The 24,526-nt window shown below is 39.5% G+C and overlaps 1 protein-coding gene across 1 annotated transcript in view; it reads right to left on the bottom strand.

Annotated features, from left to right (window-relative positions):
- Positions 1-257: 257 nt before the first annotated feature.
- Positions 258-24,526, bottom strand: part of LOC138007819 (WD40 repeat-containing protein SMU1-like) — a 38,298-nt gene continuing 14,029 nt past the window's right edge. The window contains exons 4-12 of the mRNA XM_068854898.1: positions 20,198-20,350; positions 19,683-19,734; positions 12,795-12,982; positions 10,991-11,227; positions 9,878-10,005; positions 9,113-9,239; positions 4,954-5,121; positions 2,920-3,072; positions 258-1,246 (exon numbers count right to left, since the gene is read on the bottom strand). Coding sequence (XP_068710999.1) covers positions 1,148-1,246; positions 2,920-3,072; positions 4,954-5,121; positions 9,113-9,239; positions 9,878-10,005; positions 10,991-11,227; positions 12,795-12,982; positions 19,683-19,734; positions 20,198-20,350 — 1,305 coding nt within the window. The 3' untranslated portion in view covers positions 258-1,147. The remainder of the gene's footprint in view (positions 1,247-2,919; positions 3,073-4,953; positions 5,122-9,112; positions 9,240-9,877; positions 10,006-10,990; positions 11,228-12,794; positions 12,983-19,682; positions 19,735-20,197; positions 20,351-24,526) is intronic.

Here is a 24,526-nt window from a genome sequence, read left to right as displayed (position 1 = left end):
GTGCTGGTGTCTTCATCAGGGGTGATAAAAGCTGCCACAAGACTCCTTTAGATACTCACTTCCAAGTATTCTTTTCTTTTAACGAGATGTAAAAATAATATCTTCAAGGCTCCCATAGGTTCAATGCATTAAATGCAATGTTCACTTCACATAGACTTGCACTAACCCTTTCCCTTTTAAGAGTGATACTTAATGATCAGAGTTTACTCTGTCAAACACCAGGCAACTTTACTGTGACATCAATCAGGCCTCTTCAGGGGGTTAAAGATAACATCGGATCTCAGTCCCCTCCGATGAAAACTCACTGTACTTTAATTAGTACTGAATAGGCAACCACATTTACAAAGATTAACTGTGCACTCAAGAACGAACTAAAAAAATGTTACAGTAGAAACGTTTGATTTTGTTTAAAAATTTATGTTAAATGTGTCATACACTTTATAATGTAGGTTGATAACGTTCAGGTATAAACTAACAGGAAAGATCATTTTCATGGGAAAACATGCTTAGATGTATGAGTTCCACGCATATCTAAAAAAAAGAAGGCAGTATATTCTTTAATAGTAGCCACTTGTCTCTTGAAAACCAAATAACAATATCACAGAAAATGGAATGTATTAACTATGGGGTTAAAATACACAATGACACTAACATTTTGAGCCCAAAGTTACTTAAAACTGTATCACCCGTATGGTGGATGTCTTAAGATTTTTTTTACAAAAGGACAACTGGTGTTTTGAAGCAATCATAGCTAAGAAGAGAGAGAAGTCAACAAAGTTAGCGTCAGCGTCCTGTATTTACCTCAACTTATAGAGGAACCTGGCAAAATTAATGTCTGCCTTGTGTTAAGAAACTACCATGATACAATGTGGGAGCTTACGAGATGTTCAGTCCTTTTGTTTCACACAACTCTTCCTACGTTTGACAATCAACATTGATAACAGTCCTGTAAGTTGGCAAAATTCAGTTGTAAAAACTACTGTCACAATACAGTTCAACAACTGCAACAACTTGTACATACTGATCTTCTGTGTACAAGTGAACATGGAACAAGAAATCGTTTTCTGTCATGTCCTTGAGGGAAAGCCTAAAAACAAAAGGACGATTCTCTAGCCGGACTTTGTTCCCTTTGAAGAAAGCTTTCCTGCTAAGGCTGCCATAATTTAAGCTGTCCATCTTCACTATATGTGGAAATCAAATTGTTGTGTGGATGATGTTCTACCCCAATCACATCCTTGTCATGTACCTATGGAAGAAAAAATGTGCAGCAGAGCAAAAAAACATTATGGCACAGCCACATAAAGTGCACTAAAATATATATAAGATATTACATGGCTGCGTGATGATATCAATTTTATCTTTGGAGTGCCCATAGTATCTCTCATGAGTGAGCGCAGTGAACGAGTGTAAGCAGCACGAGAAGATGAAAATTAATTTGTATTCCTGCATGGCCACGTTATGTTCTGTTTATATATAGATACTGATGAAATGTCCGGATTTAAAAGAACTTGTTTTATTCATTTCCAAAACGGCGAAAAAGTGAAAAAGTCTACCGCTAAAACACTCTTGCAGGGCTCAAAATTGCCACTTAATTTTTTTCCCGTGCGACTAAAATATCTGGAGAAGTCACAAATTTGGGAATTGTTTTCACCTTCGCTCTTTTGAAACAAAAGGGTTAGCAGTTGCCACTTTGCTAAAATAAATAAAGACGTGACATAATTAGTTTGTTTCTCGCCGTGAATTTTCATAACTTTACAAACTTTGTCGCAAATTGCGACCGGATTTTTTCGTTAATTTAGAGCCCTGTGACATGTTGAGTAACATAAAACTAATCATGAGAATGTCATGTAGTAGAGAAAAATTGCATGTCAGGACAAAAGTATCCTACCAGGAAGGGGAAGCTCACTTTTTATTGGTTAATTGTTTTACCATGACGACACCTATATCCTCACATGTGAAAGATAAAAATAATATCTTCACTGCACAGTGTGAAGAATATGATTTTTAGGCAAAGGAAAATCTTAGTACCCGGTATTTCATCAGTAGCTACATGTATGATAATGACATCGTGTACTTGTTGTATATTTAACAATTATTCCATGAGCGCGCGTTGGATATGAGATGGTAAATAGCCAACGAGGCGCGTAGCGCCGAGTTGGCTATAACCAGTCTCATATCCAACAAGCGCGAATGGAATAATTGTTTTATTAAATTCCCTGAACTCCAAAAATTTGGAAGTACGAAATACGAGCGGAAAAAGCGAGCTAATCCGAGCGAAATCGAAAAAAACTTGATGAGAACTGATGCGATGTTGTGTAATACCTTGTTGTCAGACAGACGCAGGCTCATCACAAAAACATTTCTTGCCTTTTCGCGTACTTCTAAACGTCGGAATTGATCCAAACTTTCCACAAAAAGTTTTTTTTCTCCTTTTTGGCTTTATTCAAAGAGAAATTTGGCATTCCTACGAAAACATTTTTAGTTTAGCAACGCTTAACGCAATCATTTACCATATAAGGTCAAACCAAGGTATATGAGCTGATAACCGAGATTGAGTGAACCAATCAGAGCACGCGAAATGCATTATCCGAGGTTGAGAATTTAATAATTAACAATTATTCCATGAGGGCACGTTGGATATGAGATGATAGATAGCTAACGAGGCGCGTAGCGCCGAGTTGGCTATAATCATCTCATATGGTTCTCTTTCATAGCATTGGGACATCATAATACAATTATTACAGCTCCAGTGCTGCTTAAACAATTAACGTTAATCTCAAGACCACTATTTTGTCTGACGGAGACAATGTGTACTTGAATGTGCAAAAAGTTCTACATTGTAACTTCTTGGCATTTACCTGTGATCCCTCCTTTTCATAAAGAAATAATGCACAAGTAAGGAAGACATTCTACACTTACCTGCAGTGACTGTTCCAGTTTACCAGTCATGGCACTGAAACAATACATAACCATATCCTCTCCGACACAATAAACCCACTCCCCCCTGGGAGAAAGGGTAGAGCACACAAAGTCACCACCATCTCTTTTACCACTAGTGAAGCTACGAACAATCTGTATAAATAGTGACACGTGGGACAGCTTTAGTAAATAATTGTTAAATTAAATTTAACAAAAGTTAAATACTAATAATAATAATAATAATAATAATAATAATAATAACAATAATAATATTCAGTGAAGGATACAAATTTCAATGCAAAATGTTGAATGTTAGCAGGACTTCAAACGCTATGTTTAACGAGTTGGTTGGTCTCTGATGAGGCTCTTGGCAGGGACAAAACACAGTACTGTACGTATGTCATGAGGGTAGTCACGAAATAAATATTATTATTAATTTGGATGGGTAAAAATGCCCACCTCCAGGAATTCACAGATACAGTACTGGCTTCTATATCAGTTGAGCTGCGCACTTAATGTGTTTTGTTAACAGCCAAGGTAAACTTGGGAAAGGAGAGAGAGATGAGAAATAACATTTTCCCTCCTTTCCAAATCCTTGTTCAGCTGTTCCTCTCGATTACATGTCAAACCACAATCGAGTCAAAAGTGCGTGGCTCAAACAGCATTCTAGAAGGGACTGCTAACAGTTTACATGAAGGCTTCAGCTCTGAGAGACCTGTACCATAGGACCAGAGTACCAGTGAACAACGGACAAACGTGATCCTCATAACTACCGCATCAAGTCTGGGAAGCAATCCCAGGCCACATGGTTGCAAGGAAAGTGTTTCAATTGTGTCACTGTCCCAACCTTACTCCCCTTCTCTTTTAAGTGCTATTTTTTAATTTAACAAAGCACAAAACCTAAAATAATAGCAATGCATACAAAAACATATTAAGTAAAAATGTTGGTACGATTGATCCTCAAAAGGTGCCAAGCACCATACCAGGAAGACAGTACATTATACATGTAGAATAAAATAATAAGGAAATCAGAGATCAGCCAAGAATTTTAAAAGCCCTCAACGTAAATTCTATATCTGCAGTGGGTGAGCAGGGGTGAAATGTGGTTATCTCACTCATACTCAAAGTAGTAGATGTCTCGAAAACAAAGACCCTAAGACCCCGAAAACTCGACAAAAGTAACCCAAAACCCTAAACCTAAAGTTGGTTTTTTGTTTGATATGAATACATGATGCAGCAGATAACCTAGTAACCTTTGTGGCTGTCTTAGTTGGTGTTTATAGAAGAATCCGCCTTACAAGAAGGGGTTTCTCTCTACTAATTAAAACATTCATTAATCAGTAGGTAGTTTTGGGGAATAGTGTGTGTGTGGATGGTGAGTTGAGGGAAAATCATAGACAAAAGTTATGGTTAGTCTGTAAAAAGCAACCCAAAACCCTAACCCTAAACCTACATCCGACGAGAAATGAAGATGTCCGGCCACATGTGGAGCGTGGTTACTCTACAGTAAATATGGCAGATCACCCAGCGTTCACTTTGAAACAAGTTGTAGGGAATGAAGGACTTGAATTTCGCTTCAGGTAACTCAAAAACCAATTTTAGGCCTATTGTTAGCCAAATTGAGGGTTTTGGGTAACTTTTTTAGAGTTTTCGGGGTCATAGGGTCTTCGTTTTCAAGACACCCCAGCATAGTCTTCAGTAGCTTAGTGGTTAGAACATCCGTACTAGTCTAGATCACAGAGGGTCATGGGTTCAAATCCCATCTGGAGGTTGGATTTTCTCAGAGTTTCCAGTGGACGCAATTCAACAAAATGTATTAAAATAAATTGGTTACTAAATCTGCTGTGGCCATACAGTACTTCTCCATTTGCACTAGTACATTAATGAAAATTATTATTACATGTATTATACTTGCACTTCTTTTTTAAATAACCTAATCTCACTAAGTGCTTTTAACTGGTTTTTTAAAATGACTATAAAATCAATATTAGGTTCCACAAATGACTTTCTCCTTGTACTGTAGATGACACTGACCTGTCCTTGCATGTTCATGACAAGAACAGTGCTGGTTCTATTGCACACCACAAACTGCTCTGGATTCCGAGGCATCAGATGTACTGAGTTAACTGTTATATCAGTTGCAACACTTCCAACTGATGGTTTGAATGTGTGAAGACACTCGGTTGTTTTTACATTCCACAACTAGTGCAAAAAAAGGAAATAAAATCTAACATAAGAAGAGGTATATTGTGGGTGTTAATAATTATTATTCCATGCTTTGCTTGTAAAATAATTAAAGGGAAACTGTCACGAGAAGCGCATGCGCTAGCGTCTTGTGAAAACTTGAAAAGTGTTAGGTTAACGTTTTTCAAGTTGAATTGACAAATTCAAAATGGTGTCCACTGGGAAGGGCCACGGTGGACAAAGGAGATACAACTGTACTCCCGCGAATATACGTGACTCACGCGTGAATCCACGATGGCGGCTAGAATTTTCCGTGGGCTCGAGAGCAAACAAACTCGAGCATGCGCAGCTCATGACAGTGCCCCTTTAAAGATACACGAAGATCAGCAACAAAGCTACATATTCAGACAGATAGAGACTGATGCATAAATTCTTGGAACAATGATACCGTGAAAGTGGATGGAGAGCGAGTAGACGATTGTGGTCAATTTGTGTAATTGGGAGCTCCAGTGTACAGTTTCCAAAGGAGGTGGTGGTACCTCCAAAAGAGTCGTCAAAGCCAGTGGGCATTAAAGAGGTTGAAAACGATCTGGAGTGCAGCGTCAGTCGATGAAACAATGAAAATTAGCCTAGATAAGACCTAAGATAAATCAGCACTCATAGAGTAGATGCACATGAAACCTGGAACTCAAGATTAATTTAATTAATAACACTGTGATGAAATTAAGATTGACGTAGTTCAAAGAAGATGTCTCAGGTGAAGACCGGTACTCAAGATTTATTGGAAGTAAAGAATTAAGAAAGTGATACTCACACTTACACTGTATCTGGACAATTCATGAAATAGTCTCCTACAGACACCTGAAGAATTCAGGTGGCTTCAACGAGATTCACGCCCACGACTTCTGCGATGCCAGTGCAATGCTCTACCAACTAAGCTATGAAACCACTCAGTTCGGAGCACGTCAATTTGTTGGGTCCATGTGTTCTCGTGAAAGGACTCAATGAAATAAAATAGTGTATTGGGGAGCGTTCACAAAACTTGTTGTGGGGTGGGGGAACTGATGAGAAATTAGGGGGTCCCCAAAAAAATAGAGGTGAAAGGGGTGTGTTTGAAAAATATAAAAACTCTCAAGCAGGTACCTTATTATAAATAATGAAAACAAAAATTAAACTGTCATTGGCCAATGTAAACACAATTTAACAATTTATATTCAAGAGTGTAAAATGGGGTTGACAGGCCTACACAAGTCACTTGTACATGGCCTGGTTCCTTTTTCCTTTGTCAAGATTTTGCTCTCTCAAGTACATTTTTGAATGGATACCTCTTTTAGATGCTTCCAGTAAGATTTCATTAATTTTAGCAATGGTGCTTGTTCTATGAGACTTTCGATTTGGACCTTCGTACTACTGTGTGATATTTGTTCTTCCAAGAAAATAGTTCATCTTGATGATCTACATGTAGTTTTAGTTTCTTGGTATTGATTTTCTCTACAGCAGGCCAGGGTTTTCCCATTCCATGTCTGGTACTTTGATGCCAATATTTGAGGGGTTTGTTTTATTTTTTATTGTATTTTTACTTGCTTTTTAAAGAGAATTTGAGTTAACTCCAGCCTTGCCTGGAAACTGATTCTTGGTTTCCAGAAGTGTTCTATTTTTAAAATGTCCGAAGGGGGGGGGGGGGGGGGGGCACCCCCCAGGCCCCCATAGGTAGCTCAAAGGCGCCGCCAAAAATGGCACGTCTGGTGCTTTCAGAAATATGTCCGCTATTTTGCAAAACTGTGGAAACCCTGTAAGTGCAGTAATGTGCAGTAAGTGACCTTTTGGCCTCACGCTTTTGCATCAATTTAATTCTAGTTTCTGCAACAGGCTTTTTGGTGGTAGAAGTGACTGATTCTGTTTTTAAAGCTTTGACCCAGGCCCGGGATATTTTTGTTCTTGAGCACCTGTTAGGTTGTGCCATGTATCAGTGAGATAGCTGGCTTTCCAAAGGCTTTCCCTGCTTTGCCTTTTTCTTTTTCTGTGTTTCTTACCAAATCATTTTAAGCTCTTTGGACGCACTTTTCTGTTTTTGCCTCAATTTGTTTCACTCGTTCTTCTGACTTCTGCATCATGTATGGTTTGTGCAAGATAGGTTGGTGTCTCTCAAATTTTAGGGATACTTAAAGAGGGTCCCTGACAATGTTTAATGCAGCAAGTAGGGTCCTACAATTTTTTTAGATAGTAGATAATTGCCCCCACCCCACCCCCACCCCAAAACAAGTTTTTGTGAATGCTCCCTCATGTTGTGGTTCAAATTTTTTCTTGGCTTAAAATTTTTCAAATCAGTTAAATTAATTCAAGCAATTGTCTTTTATAAACACCTGAAAACTTCAGGTGGCCTCAATGGAATTTGAACCCATGACCTCAGCGGTGCCAGAGTTTGTGAGTTCTAATCCCACTGAAGCCACCTGAATTTTTCAGGTGTCTAAAAAAGACAATAATATAGTTTGAATTGTCCAGATAACCTGCACTTCAAATACATTTATAATTTCATTTAGTAAAGAATCAATAACAAAGTACAACTATAGTCTTGCAAATGGCTTAGTTAGAATTTAAAGCAAAGATGTCTGAAGGAGAAGAAGGAAATTAATGAGCCACATTATGAGGAAAGATCAAAACAGCAAATGCAGGACGACACCTACGTGGACACTAGAAAGGTGTCAAAGATGGGGATAGACCCAAGACAAAATAGATGAGGATGGCAGAGAAAGAAAAAGCTGAACCAAGTACTGGGAATGAGGTGTGCATTGCAGTGGCAGACAGAGCTGGAAACAGTGTTGTGGCCTTATGCACCACTTGGTGTGAAGTTGACACATGTATGTGAACATGAATACGTGTACTGTATGCTTTGGCTACAGGCTACAGCCATACTTTTTCCCCTAAACTGAAATAATTAAAGAAAGATTCTTTCACTACTACAGCTGTACAGTGTACGATAAGTTCATTAAAATTCATTTCACCGGTAACAATGACAACAGTCGGTTACAGTACTCAAACCAGCCCCCAAGTTCAAATTAATTCAATTTATGAAACCCCTTGCTACATGTAAGAACTGTTTATTACCGAAGTTACAGTGTACATTATAAAAATTATTTGCAATAGGTAATATTTAACAATTATTTGCCAAAGGCGAGGTGAGTATCAGTGAATAATAAATTGATGAAGGCTCTGGAAAAACATGCTATGTGACGATTTTTGGAATTTTAAATTTTTTTAGAATTATCTTATGCTTAAATTTTCACAGATGTATTGGAAAATTTTAATGTACTAAATTTTGGCTGTTTCATGGTTTACAAATCAAGAATTATGGTATGCAAAAACCTCCAGTGGTGCCGTTTGCTAAACAAGAAACAAAAGTAACATGTGTTTTAGTGTAATTACATCTATTTTATAGGTGATTATTTGAAAAATGCATTTTCTTTAACACAATAATTAATTCCTTCATTTGTCACCTCAACAAAACGACTTGCAGCCAATTTGGAAAAACCACTTAATATATAATAGGTGATTATTCACGTAATAATAACCTCAAGTGCAACCAATCCGTGTATATGGTTTTTGGTCAGGATATTACAGTACAGACCATTACCATGTACATGTAATAACTAACTTACTAACCTCACTTGCTCGGAACCGCACTGGGGAATATTGTCCCTCAGTCGTTTTTCTATGGCCATGACCTCAGGCCAACATACCCCAGTACGGCCCTCACGCTCAGTTATTAAGAGGTTAATAATATTATAACTGCGAGGATCTTAGCTTCAATTAATAACAATTATTATTGTTACAAATTAGGCCACAATTTAAAATTACAGTTCATATGACAAAAATAAGACAAGCAGCCCCCATGATTTTGTATGGTCTTTCACAAATGATTGACATCATATGGCCAATTCACTAACTTGGTGTTCTTTTAAAGAAATAACACTTTCATTTACTACAAACCTGATATCACTGTGGTACTTACCTTGACTGTTCCATCACTACTTGCACTGATTATATTATGAGCGTCTGTAGTAAAAATGGCATCATTTACAAATGAAGTATGCCCACGGAATTCCTTTAAGGTCTTTCCTGATTTAAGGCCATGCATTCTGCAAAGATGATAATAAAAAGTACAATATCATATGTCATTATGGAAATTAATGTCAAGAGTAAACTGGTCAAATCCACCTTAGATAGAAAATTTTTCACAAAGTATATGTAATCTTTAGGTACATGTACATCTGTATTAATGATTAAAAATATTTTTTTGGGCATTTCAACTCACGACTATTCAGCTGTTTAAAAAGAATCATTAAAAGTGAATTGGGGACATTGCGTTGTGTTCTTGGGCAAGGCACTTTACTCTCATGATGCCTCTCTCCACCCTGGTGTATAAATGGGTACCAGCAAAATGCTGGGGGTAACCCTGTGATGGTAGGGGATAAGCTCTGGCTCTGATGGGCCACTTGGCTCGTAAACAGACTTTACTCTTTTTTTTTCAGAATCCAAATGATCTATGACAAAAAAATCCATTTTAGGATTTCCCCCCTCCCCCAAAAAAAGACAGACCCTTAGATTTTACTCTGTCTAATGCCAGACATATTTTATACTCAACAGGGGTTGAATCGGGGGTGAAAGGGTGAATGTCCAGTGCTGATATTTACATACATGACTGTAAGTTAGTCAAGATTCTCCTCCATGCAAACTAGTAGACATGATCAGTGACCAGTTATTTTAAAAGACTTGCCTTATTGTCATGTCAAATGATCCGCTCAGAAGTTGGCTGGCATCACGAGAGAAGGTCACGCAAGTCACACCTTTTGCATGAGCCTTCTCAAACCTACGCAAACACTGCCCTGTTTGTAACTTCCATACCTGAAAGAAACCACAATTTGTACACTGTAGGACAAAATTAATGTCAAGTAAAAGGACAACTAAGTAAACAAGCAATAAGTTTAAAGTTCTAAGCATGTCCAGACCTGACAATACTGGAAATTTCATAATTATGATATTATTATTAATTATTTGAAATTTTATATAATTCTAAAATTGCTGGTTATCTAATAATTATGGGAAAATATTAATCAAACATCACATATGATCAAAATGTAATTAATGACCAAAGAACCACTCATGCATCACCGTAGAATTGGAGTTTGGACAATATGCGAGCCAGCGAGGCATGCGACGCATGTGAGCCATGGCCACGAGTCATGTGAGCGAAGATGGCAAGTCAACATGCGAATCACACAATTATTGAAAGCTAACCATTTTAAAATAGGTGCTTAGACTTAATAACAGACTGCTTATCAGTGCTATTTGAAATGGGTGCTTAGACTTAAATGCGAAATTTGCATGACTCACTGCCTCGCAGATTGCCCCAGCCCCGTAGACTTGAATGCAGTTTGCTTTCAGAGAATCTGAATGATTTAGCCCTACATGTGTAGAATAAGATTACAATCTATATTTTAGAAGTCCTAAGTTCTTTAAAAACCCATTTCTTGATCAAATTGCCCTATGTAAAAGAACTATATTTCGACCAATCAATGGCCATTTTCCATTGGAATTGTTCTTTTCAATTAGTGACATCCAATTGATGACCCTTTACACTTTGTCCTTCGATGTGCTGGTGCAAGTGCCGTCATGAATAGCCAACATAATCTGCATCACACAGATCACACTTAAAATGATAAACACAAGGTCCATGTGAGGCTAAACAGTCAATTTACAGTGTAGTACATTGTAGTTCAGAAGAATAATATTAAGCTGCTTTGTCAGCTTTTAGAAACAAGACCCACTGCAACTAAAGGTTGTCTGAAGACTGAGATGGACTAAAATTTAATGTAAATTGTACGTGTACCTTCAATTTCCCATCCTGTCCACCAGAAGCCAACATCTCACTGTCACGACTAAATGCTAAACAAAGAACAGAATCATCCATCATCATGAAGTTATCCTGGGCCTGATATTTCAGATCTTTTCTAATTTTTCCAGTGGTAAAGTTATACACTTCAATGAAGCCGTCTACACTTCCAGTCACTAAATATTGGCCATCTGGTGAGAACTTGACACACTCAGGGTGTGATTTGGTTCCAAACTAAGGGGATAAAAATACAAATTTGAACAACTTCATTAGTGAAAACAAAGCAAGTTAACAACTGTCACATCGCAAAATGTAGGTTGAGTGCCTGGGATATGTCTAGGAGCTTCTACATGTACATGTACTGGAGGCCAGCCAGCCAGCCGGTCGACAGAAAAGCTCCCATGGCCAGCAATCCCCACAACCCAGCCACGAGCCCCCACACCAGGCATCCAGGTACCCATCATACTAATAAACAGTGGAAGTAGGGAGGGGAGGGGGAGGAACCAAAAGCTCTGGAAACTAGAAAAGCACAGCACAAAGTGGCTAGCAAAATTTCCAATGAATTGCCATGTGGTTAAGTGACTGAATGAGCATACTCCTGTGCCAGACACCACTGACCGCTCTTAAATGATCAACCGCCCCAGACGACTACATACAGGTCTGTAACTGCAATTTGTTGTTAACTTTAGATAGATAAATAGTTTATTTAACCACATAATGCCTAGGAGCATTCAGCTTACTCGTTTACAATGTGCACGTGCAATTACAAAAATAATAATAAAAATTACATATTAATGGGACATACTTTTTCAGTGAGTGATTAACCCATTGACTCCCAGGGGTTCCCCATTGATGAGTAAAATAGTCTGGCGTTAGACAGAGTAAAATACTAAGTCTGGCCGGTTTCGGCCAGTTTGGATGTCAAAGGGTTAAGTTTAAAAAACTATGTTAGCAATCATGTACAAGACACAATGACAGATTCCTAAGGTACTTAACGATATATAAACGGTACATTACAAGATTTAATTATCTACTATATACATGTACCTCTTAAAAGTATTCACATTATCAGAAATTCTAGTATTGCTTGGTAGAGTATTCCAAAGATGGCTGAATTATAAAGCGCCACTTGCTATGAAAAGAACTTTGTTCGAGTGCCTGAACCTCTAAGATTATAATTAACTGTACAAAGTTTAAAAAAATCTTCAATGTAGCTAGGACCATTCCTACTGAAACATTTAAAAAGTAGGATTAAAACATGAGAAAACCTCCTTTCTGCTAGTGCGCAAGTGTTTAAATTAATTTAAGAATACTATTGTATGAAGTGGACTTACTAGATAAACCTGTCTAATAACGTTCTATTGATAAAGACTAATGTCATGTAGTAATTTGCATCTTCTAATTTATCAGATAAAGTTTTTAGTTACTCCAATAAGTACTGGGCCACAATACTCAAGATGAGGAAGAATAAAAGCCTTTAGTTAATTAATATATAACTGAATCATTACATGCATTGAAATAAAACGTCTAATTCTACGTAAAGCATTTGTCTTTGTATACGCCTTATTTAACTGAGCTTTTAAATGCTCCTCAAAGGTCAAGTTTGAGTCTTTTATTTCCACAGGAGTACCGACCAGCCAAAATTTGTACTTATATAAATGTTTATTCCCATGACAAGAGCTTCAGTTTTCACAGTATTTATTGATAAATGGTTTTATTTATGGATAAATGGTTTGGTTCTTGTTAAACTGCATTTAACTACATCGAAGCCTGTTTTCTGGTGCATTTGGATTTATTTTACCTTAATGGTCCTATTCAACTGTGTGGGGTACTTCTCCTCCTCTTCATCCTTGACTGCTGCTTTACCACGGAACACATCAATGGTCGTTCCAGGTGGAAGGAGACCTTGGTACTGTTGCCATTTGAGGGCCTGACTTAGCAAAGCCAGCAAACGAGATGGTGGTACTACTGATACCTCTCCAGAAAGAGCTGCAATGTACATGAACTGCCATTAATACATGTATGTTGTTATTTTATATAAATGATTACAAGGAAATAATGATAGCATTTAAAATTACACTCTAATAGATACTGTACACTGTAATACCAAGTGCTACCCATTTTTACAAGTCTATGGCGTACCACTGAACATGTAACCGAGGTCGAGGTCCCTACTGAAAGTAAAGGACCGAGCTTTTCCCATTAATTCATGGCCCAAGGGCAAAGCACACAGGCCATAAATTAACAGGTAAAAAACGAGGACCCTTAACTTACAGTATAGCCTTTGAAAACAAGGTTAGTAGTTTTTTTTTTTTTTAAGGTACATGTATTTATTACCACCATTTTCATCAAAGCGTGGACACGTCACAGGAAAAACATGCTCTTATTAGCTGCAAACCTCACAAGTTTTGACAAGTTTGCCAAGTTTGAGGGATGTTCATGCAAGTTTTCCTAGAATGGCAGCAAGACTGGATATCAAAGACATTTTCTGAGAAACTGACCTTGATCTGATAAAGTATGCTTTGAATATTTTCAGTCAAACTATCGCATGCAAAAGTTTGCTTATACTTAATTTAATGGCTGCCAAACAAACAGTACAGCCTTTGAAAACAAGGTTGGTAGTTTTTTTTTTTAAGGTACATGTATTTATTACCGCCATTTTCATCAAAGCGTGGACACGTCACAGGGAAAACATGCTCTAATTAGCTGCAAACGTCACAAGTTTTGACAAGTTTGCCAAGTTTAAGGGATGTTCAAGCAAGTTTTCCTAGAATGGCAGCAAGACTGGATATCAAAGACATTTTCTGAGAAACTGACCTTGATCTGATAAAGTATGCTTTGAATATTTTTCAGTCAAACTATCGCATGCAAAAGTTTGCTTATACTTAATTTAATGGCTGCCAAACTCAAACTTTAAAAAACATGTTTTCCTGTCATGTGTCAGGAGGCAGTGCGGTGGTCCAATGGTTAGGGCACTTGCCTTGAGATCCGGGGATCCTGGGTTCAAGACACGCCGCTGGTTGAATTTGTTCCTGGTAGTCCCCGGTTCAACTTCTCAGCTGCACTTGTAAATAGCCAACTACATGTAGCTTGCCTCCAGCCAGTTGGAATTCTTAACAATTGTTGTTGAATGTTCTGTTCTGTTGTGACTGTGTTCATTGGCCCTGAAAAGCCCCTATACGGAGTGGTCAATTAAGCATGTATGTACATGTACATGTATGTACACTGTCTGTGTATGTATGTGTCCACGCTTAGATGAAAATGACAGCATATCTCTGAGGCAAATATGTTTTACATAAAGCTCATGGGAAAGGAAACTACATGTACATTGTACAGTGTACATGTAGTTAAAGTCAAGCGGAACATTCAACTGCAACAGACGATTTTGGCATGTGAAAAAAAAAAGGAAGAAAATAAATTGTAACCCTATGGGCTTTTTGAAAGGATTGCTTGCAAGATTGAAACTGTTTCACAAGTTTATTAATTTTCACATAAACAACATGAAAAACGTGGTAGAAAATGCTGCATCAAAATTTCAAATTTAAGTGGGTCGTACTGTAGAAAACGGCCTGTGAAATTAACCAATCATAGCACGTGCACCATCTGAAAGACGTACGAAATACCCTTATTCGACTTAGTAATACATGCAGCTCAGTAAGGTAGAAAATCTTTACGGTTGGATATAAACACTGAATACATGTATGCAGGGTTTTCCTTATCAGGCGGTAACCGGTAAAATTTACCGCTTGTAAGAGCACTTATTACCGCCTGCAAACGCTCAGACGTCGCTTATCCTTTGCAGAACGTCCAACATTAACCAATTGCTTTACAGGTTTGAAAAGGTTCCATACCTGTTGTGATGAAAACTGAAGCGTTATCCAACTTTAAGACACAGGACGAAACTAAGCTGATCAACAACTGACATGTTTTATTCCTTCTCTCCCCAGTCCCTATTGCGCACGGCCTACACAGTCCAAAGTTCACGCTAACACAACATCTCCCCTTTTCAAGGTCACAAACAACTTTTTTTTAAAATCACAAACAACTTAAGGTTCTCATCTCAGACAGCAAACAAAAATAAGAAACGGCGACTAGATCTTGTCTGAGATTTAAAACGAACATATAACGAATCTGAATCATGCAAGTCCTAAACTCTCCTTCAACCTAAGCGAAGGCTTGGTCAGTCTCTTTTGCCTTGTGGATATACAGGGTGAGGGAAGGGACTTCACAGGAGTTGGTGGCTTGTCTAAAGTCACAGGTTCCTTGCTACTCGGCATCTCCGGTTTGTCTCCAGGAACTGGTGTGATGTGTGATCGATTCCGTCTCACTGTGCCTCTACCTGTCTCAACCGTGTAGGATCTTGGTGCTTCTGCTGCACTGGCAACTGTTCCCATAACTGTTCCTGCGGTGTTCCCGTCATTAATGTGCACCTGGGTGCCGGGTTGTAGTGGCTCTAGCGGAACAGATCTGTGACGCTGGTTGAAGTTGGTCCTCAATTTGTCCTTGCTCTCTGCTTCTTTTTGACGCAACTTGTCGATGTCAGGCCAACTTGGGGCCAAATTTGTATGAAAAGTTGGAAGGGTGGTCCTGATTTTCCGTTCCATGAGTAGCTCTGCTGGCGAGTGTCCACAAGCAAGTGGGGTAGATCTGTATGCTAACAGTCCCTTGGTTGGGTCTTTCTCTTTCTTCAGAAGAGACTTGGTAGTCTTCACTGCTCGTTCAACCTCGCCGTTTGCCTGTGGGAAGCGGGGACTACTTGTTGTATGTTTAAATCCCCAGTCCTTTGCGAATTGGGTAAATTCTGCTGATGCATACTGTGGACCGTTATCACTCCTGACTTCCTCTGGAATGCCGTGTCGTGCAAAGATCGCCTTGAGCGCTCTGATAACTTCAGACGATTTGGTTGTCTTATTCATTGCCGCTACCACTACATAGCGAGAGAAATAATCAACCACTATCAAGTAAGTGATGTGATCAAGTTCGAAGAGATCAGTTGCAGTCATTTGCCACGGACGCTCAGGGAAGGGTGTTGGCATGAGTGGTTCTGGCCTGATTACTCGGTGCCTTGCACAGATTTTACAGTTCTCCACCATATCTTGTATCTGACGACTTAAACCTGGCCTCCAAACAGAACTTTTAGCTCGCTCTCTGCATTTAGTTATCCCTTGGTGTCCTTCGTGTAGCTTGTCGAGGACTTCTAACCTCAGGGGTGATGGGATGACAATTCTTGATGATTTCAGCAGTACTCCTTGAACTACACTTAGCTCTCCTCTGTCTGACCAATACGGTTTCAGTGCATCATGAAGATTAAACTTGCTCAGCCAGCCCTCAAGGCAATAATCTTTAATCTCCTTACAAATGGTGTCTTCATCTTGAGCCTCCTTGATTTGTAGTAACTTGATGTCTGACACAGGGAGTGAGTCAAGTACACTGTCAAGATATATGTTCATTTCTTGTTCCTTTATGGTGGTCTCACACTCAGAACTGGTTGGCTGGATTCTAGAGAGTGCGTCAGCCACGTACATTTCCTTTCCAGGCACATGGATGACTTCTTTCAAGTGGAAACGCATGAGGCGCATCCGAAGACGCTGTATCCGAGGAGGGACGTCATTCAGTGTACGCTTTGTAAGGAGCAGCAACAGTGGCTTGTGGTCCGTTTCTGCAATGATGGATTTACCCACGATGTAGTCACTGCATCGCTCACATGCCCAGGTCAAGGCAAGGGCCTCTTTTTCGATTTGCGCATATCTACACTCCACTGGGGTGAGTGCTCTGGATATGAATACCATTGGTCTCCAGCTTTCATCATCTTGCTTTTGAAGGAGGACCCCACCCAGTCCAAAAGATGATGCATCAGCAGAAATCTTTGTTTCTCTGTTGGGATCACATAATGCTAGGACTGGTGCTTTTGTTAAGCTAGACTTGATTTCTTGGCTTTCTCTTGTGGCAGTCCCCAGATCTACTGGCTCTCTTTCTGCATCAGGTCACGAAGAGGTTTTGTCTTGTCAGCTAAGTGCTCTGCGAACTTGCCCATATGGTTCACCATACCGAGGAATATACGCACGTCATGAATGTTGCTTGGTGCTGGAAGGTTAACAATAGCTGTTATTTTGTCTGGATCTGCTTCAATTCCGTTAGCACTGACCACGTTTCTAAGAAACTTGATCTTTGGGGCACTAAAAATGCACTTGTCGATATTGAGTGTCACGCCTGCTGCGGACAGGCGGTCTAAAACTGCTTTCAATCTTCTGCCATGTATTTCCTGGGTACGGCCATGACAAAGGACATTGTCAATGTTGCATTCAACTCTTTCCAATCCTTCAAGGATTCTACCCATGCACTTTTGGAATTTCTCCGAACCTGAGCTGATCCCATAGGGAAGAACGTTGAAGCAATACCGACCCCAAGGTGTAATGAAGGTGGTTAGTGGTCTTGAACTTCCTGACAACTTTATTTGCCAAAATCCAGAATTTGCATCCAGTTTCGTGAAGTACTTCGCTCCTGCAAGCTTTCCTAGGGTGACGTCAACTGAGGGTAACGGGTGATTCTCACGCTGTACATACTCATTTAGCATTGTGAGGTCAACACACACTCTTACTTGACCATTAGGCTTGGGGGTCACTACCATTGGCGCACACCATTCCGTTGGTTGCTCAACGTGTGAGATGACTCCAGTTTCAAGCATCCTTTGAATTTCCTTCTTGGTCTCAGCATAAAGTGGCATTGGTACTTTCCTTGGCACTGACAAGGCGAAGGGCTTTGATCCATCTTTGAGCTTGATGGTGTACTCTTCTTCCATTTTTCCCAGACCAGTAAACAGCCTTGGATATTCGTGCATTACTTTTGCCTTGCAGTCGTCACTGGTTAACTCACACACCCTGCTTATGAGTTTCAGGTTGGCTGCTGCATTCCTGCCCAAGAGTGGTCGGGCCAGATCCTCTACAACGTAAATATCTTCTTCAATGGACTTAAGTTCATTGGTAAGACGAGCTCTGAACACTCCTTTACAGTTCATTCGGTATTTGCATGGGCCTAGTAGAACCTTGGTGGTAGGTTGTAACCGTGCTTGGCTCAATTCGAGAAAATTGTGGCGTGGAATCACTGTTACATCAGCACCACTATCAAGCTTGAATAGCAATGGTTTTTCATTCACCGATATTGTGGCAGTCCACGGTGTCTTGCTATTGCTTTTCACCGAGGAAAAATGATTCCTCAGTTTCAACTTCAAAAACAGTTCCCGATTTTGGATTTGCTGAACTCTTGCACGCTTGTGCCCAGTGTCCTATCTTCTGACATTTTCTACACTTAGAAAGACGGGCTGGACAGACTTTCTTTGGGTGTGGGTTTCCCAAGCATCTTGAACATTTCGAAAGCGTGTTGTTTGAACTTGAGTTTTGGCTTGAATTGGGTTTTGCCGGAGAGTTTTTGGTAGGAAATTTCTCCTTTTTCTTCATTCTTCCTTTAGCAATACTGTCAACTTCCACTGATTTCGATTTAAATCCACCATCAAGTATGCTTTGTTGGTGTTTTACCGATTCGCGTTGTCTTGCCAGGTTTGTAGCTTTTTCTTTTTTTTGTTAACTTCGGATCGAGTTGTAACCTTTCCAAGAGGTTGCGATTTCGTAGTCCCACAACAATGCGGTCTCGGATCAATTTGTCTTTCAACGCAACCAAAATTGCAGTACCTCGCAAGGCCATACAAATCTGTGATGAAGCTGTCAACAGATTCCCCCTCTCGCTGGATTCGGGAATTGAATTTCGCTCGCTCGAAGATTACGTTTCTTTTCACAATGAAGTGGTTCTCAAATTTGCCTTTTACCTGATTGTAATCATTTTCTTCTTCAGTTGTGAGCTCAAATGAAAGGAAAATGTCATCAGCTTGATCGCCCATTGCATAAATTAACATGTTTACTTGGTTTTCGCCGCTTCGCTTTTCGAGGCCAGTGGCTTTGCGACAGCGTTCAAATCGTTGAATCCATTTCGGCCAGTCCTCCGGCTTGAATGAAAATTTCGCCGGTGGAGGGACTTGAAAGTTTGCGACCGGTTGGATTTCTGGTGCGGCTTCCAGTGCTTGAGCTACGGGCGGTGGATTTTGCTGCGAGGAAATCGCACCGGGAGAAACCTCGTGCTCGGCGGTTGACATGTCTTTGTCCTGTTTGTGCTTTGTGTTTCTGCTTTCCAAACAAGCTCAACGGTTAATTCACAGTTCGATGGAAGCGTAGCGAAGATTCAAAGCTAATGTGAAGCTACCACATCTGACACCATGAAGCGTTATCCAACTTTAAGACACAGGACGAAACTAAGCTGATCAACAACTGACATGTTTTATTCCTTCTCTCTCCAGTTCCTATTGCGCACGGCCTACACAGTCCAAAGTTCACGCTAACACAACAAAAACTTGGGAGAACCCTGTGTATGTGCATCGGATAGGTAATAAGTACTACATGTATCTTGGTAGTAAGACTTATCCACAAATTCTCGGCTTCCTTGCTAGTGTATTATACAACACTGCTACTCATATCGTAAACATTTATTTACTGTACTGTACATGTGGATCTCCTGCTTAATTTACATTGTACATATACGTGTACCTGTATTGTAATTTTCACTAAGAGGTTCTTTTTCCTAATAGACAGATGTTAATCAAAACAAATACCGGTAAACATTATTTTGCAGTAAAAACAGTTACCTTGAGCAATGGCTGCCCTTCTGCGCTCTTTGCTTCCACCTTCAGGGTAAGCCTAACAACAACAACAGTTACATTGCTTTTTTTTCTATTTACATGCTTTAAGTAATTTCTATTTTACAATTTGTCCACCCAAGTGTAGCAGAGCTACAGCTGTAATCGAGTCGGGTGGACCAGTGATACATGTACAACAGATTACTGTAAAATACACATACATGTACTTCATTAATTTAATACCGGTATATTTATATCTCCTCAAGGGAGATATAAAGCCGTAAAACAACACTAGAATAGAAAGAAATAAGAAGATGTACAGAGCACTCGCTGAAGGGTCCATAATATGGCATCACATCCACAACATATGTGAGAATTAAAAACAACGAATAGTTATAATTTTAATGCACCTCACCCACAAACTCCTTTATACAGTCATGTACATGTATTTACATGTATAAATTATTATTTTAAACAGACCTTTTAAGAATACATGTAGTTACATGTAAATCATATTCACTCACCTCTCTCGGATCAAAATATGAACGAGCCAACAAATTTTCCAAGTGAAGATACCGATCGGGTTGCTGTTGCTTCAACATTATCATTGGATCTGTTTGACGCAGCAGCGACCTTGCGGCTCCCAGTTCACGCAGCTCTATCAACTCCAGAACAATCTGAAGCAAAATAATTATGTAAATGACTAGTCATTATTTGAATGACTCATCAGGATAGCTTCTGTACATCACTTAGTAAAAAATCTTGGTACTTTTTGAAAGTGCACAGTGATTTTTAAAAATGCCAGAAACCTGCAGATCTACATGTAGACTGGATCATCTTTTACCCACTACAATTTGCATGTTTAACACCAAACATGGGGGCCCAGTATGCAATATTTACTGTACTTTGTTACATGTACATGCTCAGCAAAATTTAATTTAAAGTTTTTTTTCCTAATTTGGAATGTACAGTAAGTACTACAAGCCTTCCAGTACAACAGAAAAGAAAGAGTACTGAGCTTTGCCCATATTATGATGTTCTGCTGTTTCTTTCTTCAGTTCTTCAGTTTTATTACTCGGTAAAGCTAAAGTTGCTATACACCAAGATAAATTGAAAAATAACAAGCAAAAAAATAATAACAATAACTGTACAACAATGACAGTAATACTTATTGCTACTACATTATAAAAATTCAAAATTAATCATATCAAGTTGAGATCTAAATTGGGAAACGGTCCGACACAGAATGTACAACATGAGCTGGGAGCAGGTCCCAGTCTATAACAGTTCTGGGAAAAAACGAGTATTTGAAAGCATCCAGTGATGGAGAAAAATTTAAAATTGTGTTCCCTTCGAGTGGCCGTGGTGGAGCGGGTAATGTAATCCTCAGGTGGAATAGCAACCAGATCTTTCAAAATTTTTAACATCAAGATCACTCGGTCACGTTCTCTCAGTGATGACAGGTCTGGCCATTTTAGTTTCAGCAATAATGATGACACGCTTTGATGCCATTACATGTAGTTGTTAAATACAAAATGGATAGCGCGTCTCTGGATCTTCTCGAGCTTATCAGAGTTGCATTTGGTGTATGGGTCCCAGGCCGAGCTAGCATAGCAGAGGATGGGTCTTACAAGGCTGACGTAAGCTTGGGCTTTGACTTCAGGTGAGCAGTTATACAGGTTTCGTCTAAGTAGATTTAGGGAGGAAGATCCTTTCCGTGAGATATAGTCGATATGTTCGTTCCAGCTAAGAGTAGTTGAGATAGGGGTGAACATCAGACTCTGACAGTTTGGAGCCGTATAGATAGTACTGTAAGTATGCTAAAGAGGTGATTTCTTTTTGGTAATGTGGAGAACACGGCATTTAGAAGGATTAAAGGACAGTTCCAAGTAGAAGACCAGGTAGAGAGTTTGCCCAGGTCAGACAGTTATCAGAGGTAAGTTGAAGGAGGCAAGACCGTTTGGCAAGTCATTGATAAATAGCAAAATAAGAGAGGTCCTACAACGGATCCTTGAGGGACTCCTGAGGTGACTGTGCAAGATTGTGAATGCTCACCACCTACAACAGTCACTTGAGACCTTCTGGTTAATAGACTTTAGAACCAAGCCAGCAGTTTACCCCTGATACCATAGCGTGCCAACTTAGTAAATAGCCGCTAGTGAGAGACGGAATCAAAAGCCTTGGAAAAATCCAAGAGCACCACGTCGGACTGGCCTCTGTCGCAAGATCGTGGATAGTGATAATCAACTGGGACTCACAGGAGTGAAATTTTCTGAAGCCATGTTGGAATGGAGATAGATGATTGCTCATAGATAAGTGTTTCATAATAATTATGACTACAAAGAATATGCTCAAGTAATTTGCAAGAAATACAGGTGAGTGAGATGGGCCTATAGTTACCGATTGACGATTTCGAATCTTTCTTGTGGATAGGAGTCACAAGGGCATGTTTCCAGTGGATAGGAACAATTCCGGAATCCAAGGACTGCTGGAAAGTGCACTTTAGCATAATTGCAGAATCGACAGGAGCTAATTTTAGGAGTTGGGCAGAAATGCCATCCGGGCCAGTCGCTTTGTTAGACTTAAGTTGGTTTATAAGGTCAGCGACTCCTTTGATCGAGATGTGAGGTTTGTCCACGGAAGCTATATTGCAAGATGGAATTGATGGGGGGCTATCATCATCAGTGGTGAATACAGAATGGAAATAGTCATTTAAAACGTTTGCCTTTAATTCTTTGTTGTCCACAATAATCTGGTTGTTGACCTTTAAGGAAGGAATCCCAAAAAAGTCCTGCCTCTTGGATTTTACGTAGGCAGTAGCTCCAGAATTTCTTTGGGCATGTAAAGAGATTTTCATCCAGGAGATTGGATAGTTTTACATAGTTGTTACGTGCCTGGTTTATGGCTCAAGAGGTAATTTTACGATGCTTTCGATATGCTGTCCAGGCGTGGGGAGAGTTTGTGGTCTTAGCACCATAAAAGAGCCTCTGTTTCTTGCGAGTTACACAGGGTTCGGTTTGGCTGGGCGAGCAGCTTTCACAGGAAAATAATTATCAGCAAAGCAAAGTATGGCATTTTTAAAGAGGGACCAGTTTTCGTTAACAGAACGAAGGTGAAAAGTACTGTAAGTTGGAAATGCTCCGCAAGGTGTGCCATATCGCGACTGAAACCCTCGAGGTTGCCCTTTTCAAAATTGTAAATTCTCCTGCTTTTCTGTGAGGGAACTTGTACACACTTATTTACAGTTGCAACAACATGATCATGATCGCTTAAGACAGGTATTATTTGCACATCATTAATAAACCCAGGTTTGGATGTGAGGAGAAGATCAAGAGTGTTGAAGTTGTGGCATCACGATGGGTGAGTTCCAGAACCAGCTGTTCAAGATAATAATCCTGTACGATATCGAGAAAGTAATCACACAAACCGGAATCGCTGCCTTTAACAATGACTAGTCAAGTTAGTTAATTCAATTAACTGTTTTGGCAGGTAGTAATTCCAGGAACACTGGAACAGCCACAAATCCATCACAGAAGGTCCACAAATCCCAGAACAGCTCCCCAAAACAAGGAACACCTCCCCAAATCCCAGAACACAACCCCAAAACCCAGAGCAGTCCCCCAAAACCCAGAACAGTCCCCCAAATATTAAACGCAAAACACCACCTAAGGAATATCAAGACGAGTTTTTAAAATGTTCACATACACTGTACCTTCAATGAAACAGGATGAGAAACCTGAATAGTAGCAATTGAGTGGAAATACCCAAGACAAGAGACTTAAAGTTACATGTACAGTGACATGGAAACTTTGTTACTGTGTTAAAGAGACAAGGTGTACAGTCATGTAGATAATGATAATAATAATAATAATAATAATAATAATAATAATAATAATAATAATAATAATAATAATCATAATATCTGACCTGCTAATCACCCTTTCTCGCAGTCGGAGACTGAATTACTAAGGGCACAGCTCAACGAGGTCAGACTGAAGGAGCTGTGCTGCCGGCTAGGCGCTCGGCCCCTGAACACGACCCATGTATGACCTCGGAGCACAGCACCACAGCCTGATGGAACAGGCCGGGAGTCAATTTTGAGGAGGGAGGAAACCCGGAGTACCCAGAGAAAAATCCTCGGAGTCAGATTGCGATCGACTGAAACTCAGCCCACATACTTCCCGGGCCAGAGTTGAACCCGGGTTACAGAGGTGGGAGGCACAGCTGTTGACCACTAAACCACCCTGACTCCCCAATCACAATAACGTTAAATGTGAACATTGTTAGTCCAATATTATAAGCCGACAACAAACAGTATCATAGAAAGCTGTTTGAAAATGACGAATTGACACTTGCGTAATTATTTTTACAAAAGAGTTTCCAAACTAGTAAGTGTCATGAAATCTGAGAGGTTTAACTACATGTACATGTACAACCTTTTGAGGTAAATGATGACATGCAAGTTAATTTCAAACGTTACATGGAAAGAGTTGCAAGTTATATAGGCATTCAAAGCTAATGTTCACTTCTATTTTGTTAACTTCTAACCAAGCATTATGGAAAAAAATAAACTGGACTAGGCGTAAATTAAATAAAACTTCGACTTATGTTTAAACAAAACAACAAGGAAACTAAGTGTGAAACAATAACAGGCCAAATTCTTGCTCAATGTAACTTTTTTGACACTGAGCTTAGAAAAGAGGCCAGGCCTTTATAACTGGCACGCTATGACAGATCTTGGATGATGTCATAGCGTAGCTTGTTCTAAAATTACATCATATCGAAAGTTATCCATACCATCTGAAGAGGTCAACTAAAAATTGGATAGTTTACTAGGTTTGATAAGGTAACTG

This window comes from Montipora foliosa, chromosome 6 (assembly GCF_036669935.1).
Source record: "Montipora foliosa isolate CH-2021 chromosome 6, ASM3666993v2, whole genome shotgun sequence".
NCBI classification, from domain to species: domain Eukaryota; kingdom Metazoa; phylum Cnidaria; class Anthozoa; order Scleractinia; family Acroporidae; genus Montipora; species Montipora foliosa.
Note: the sequence above shows the minus strand (reverse complement) of the source record. Positions and strands in the feature narration are given on the sequence as shown.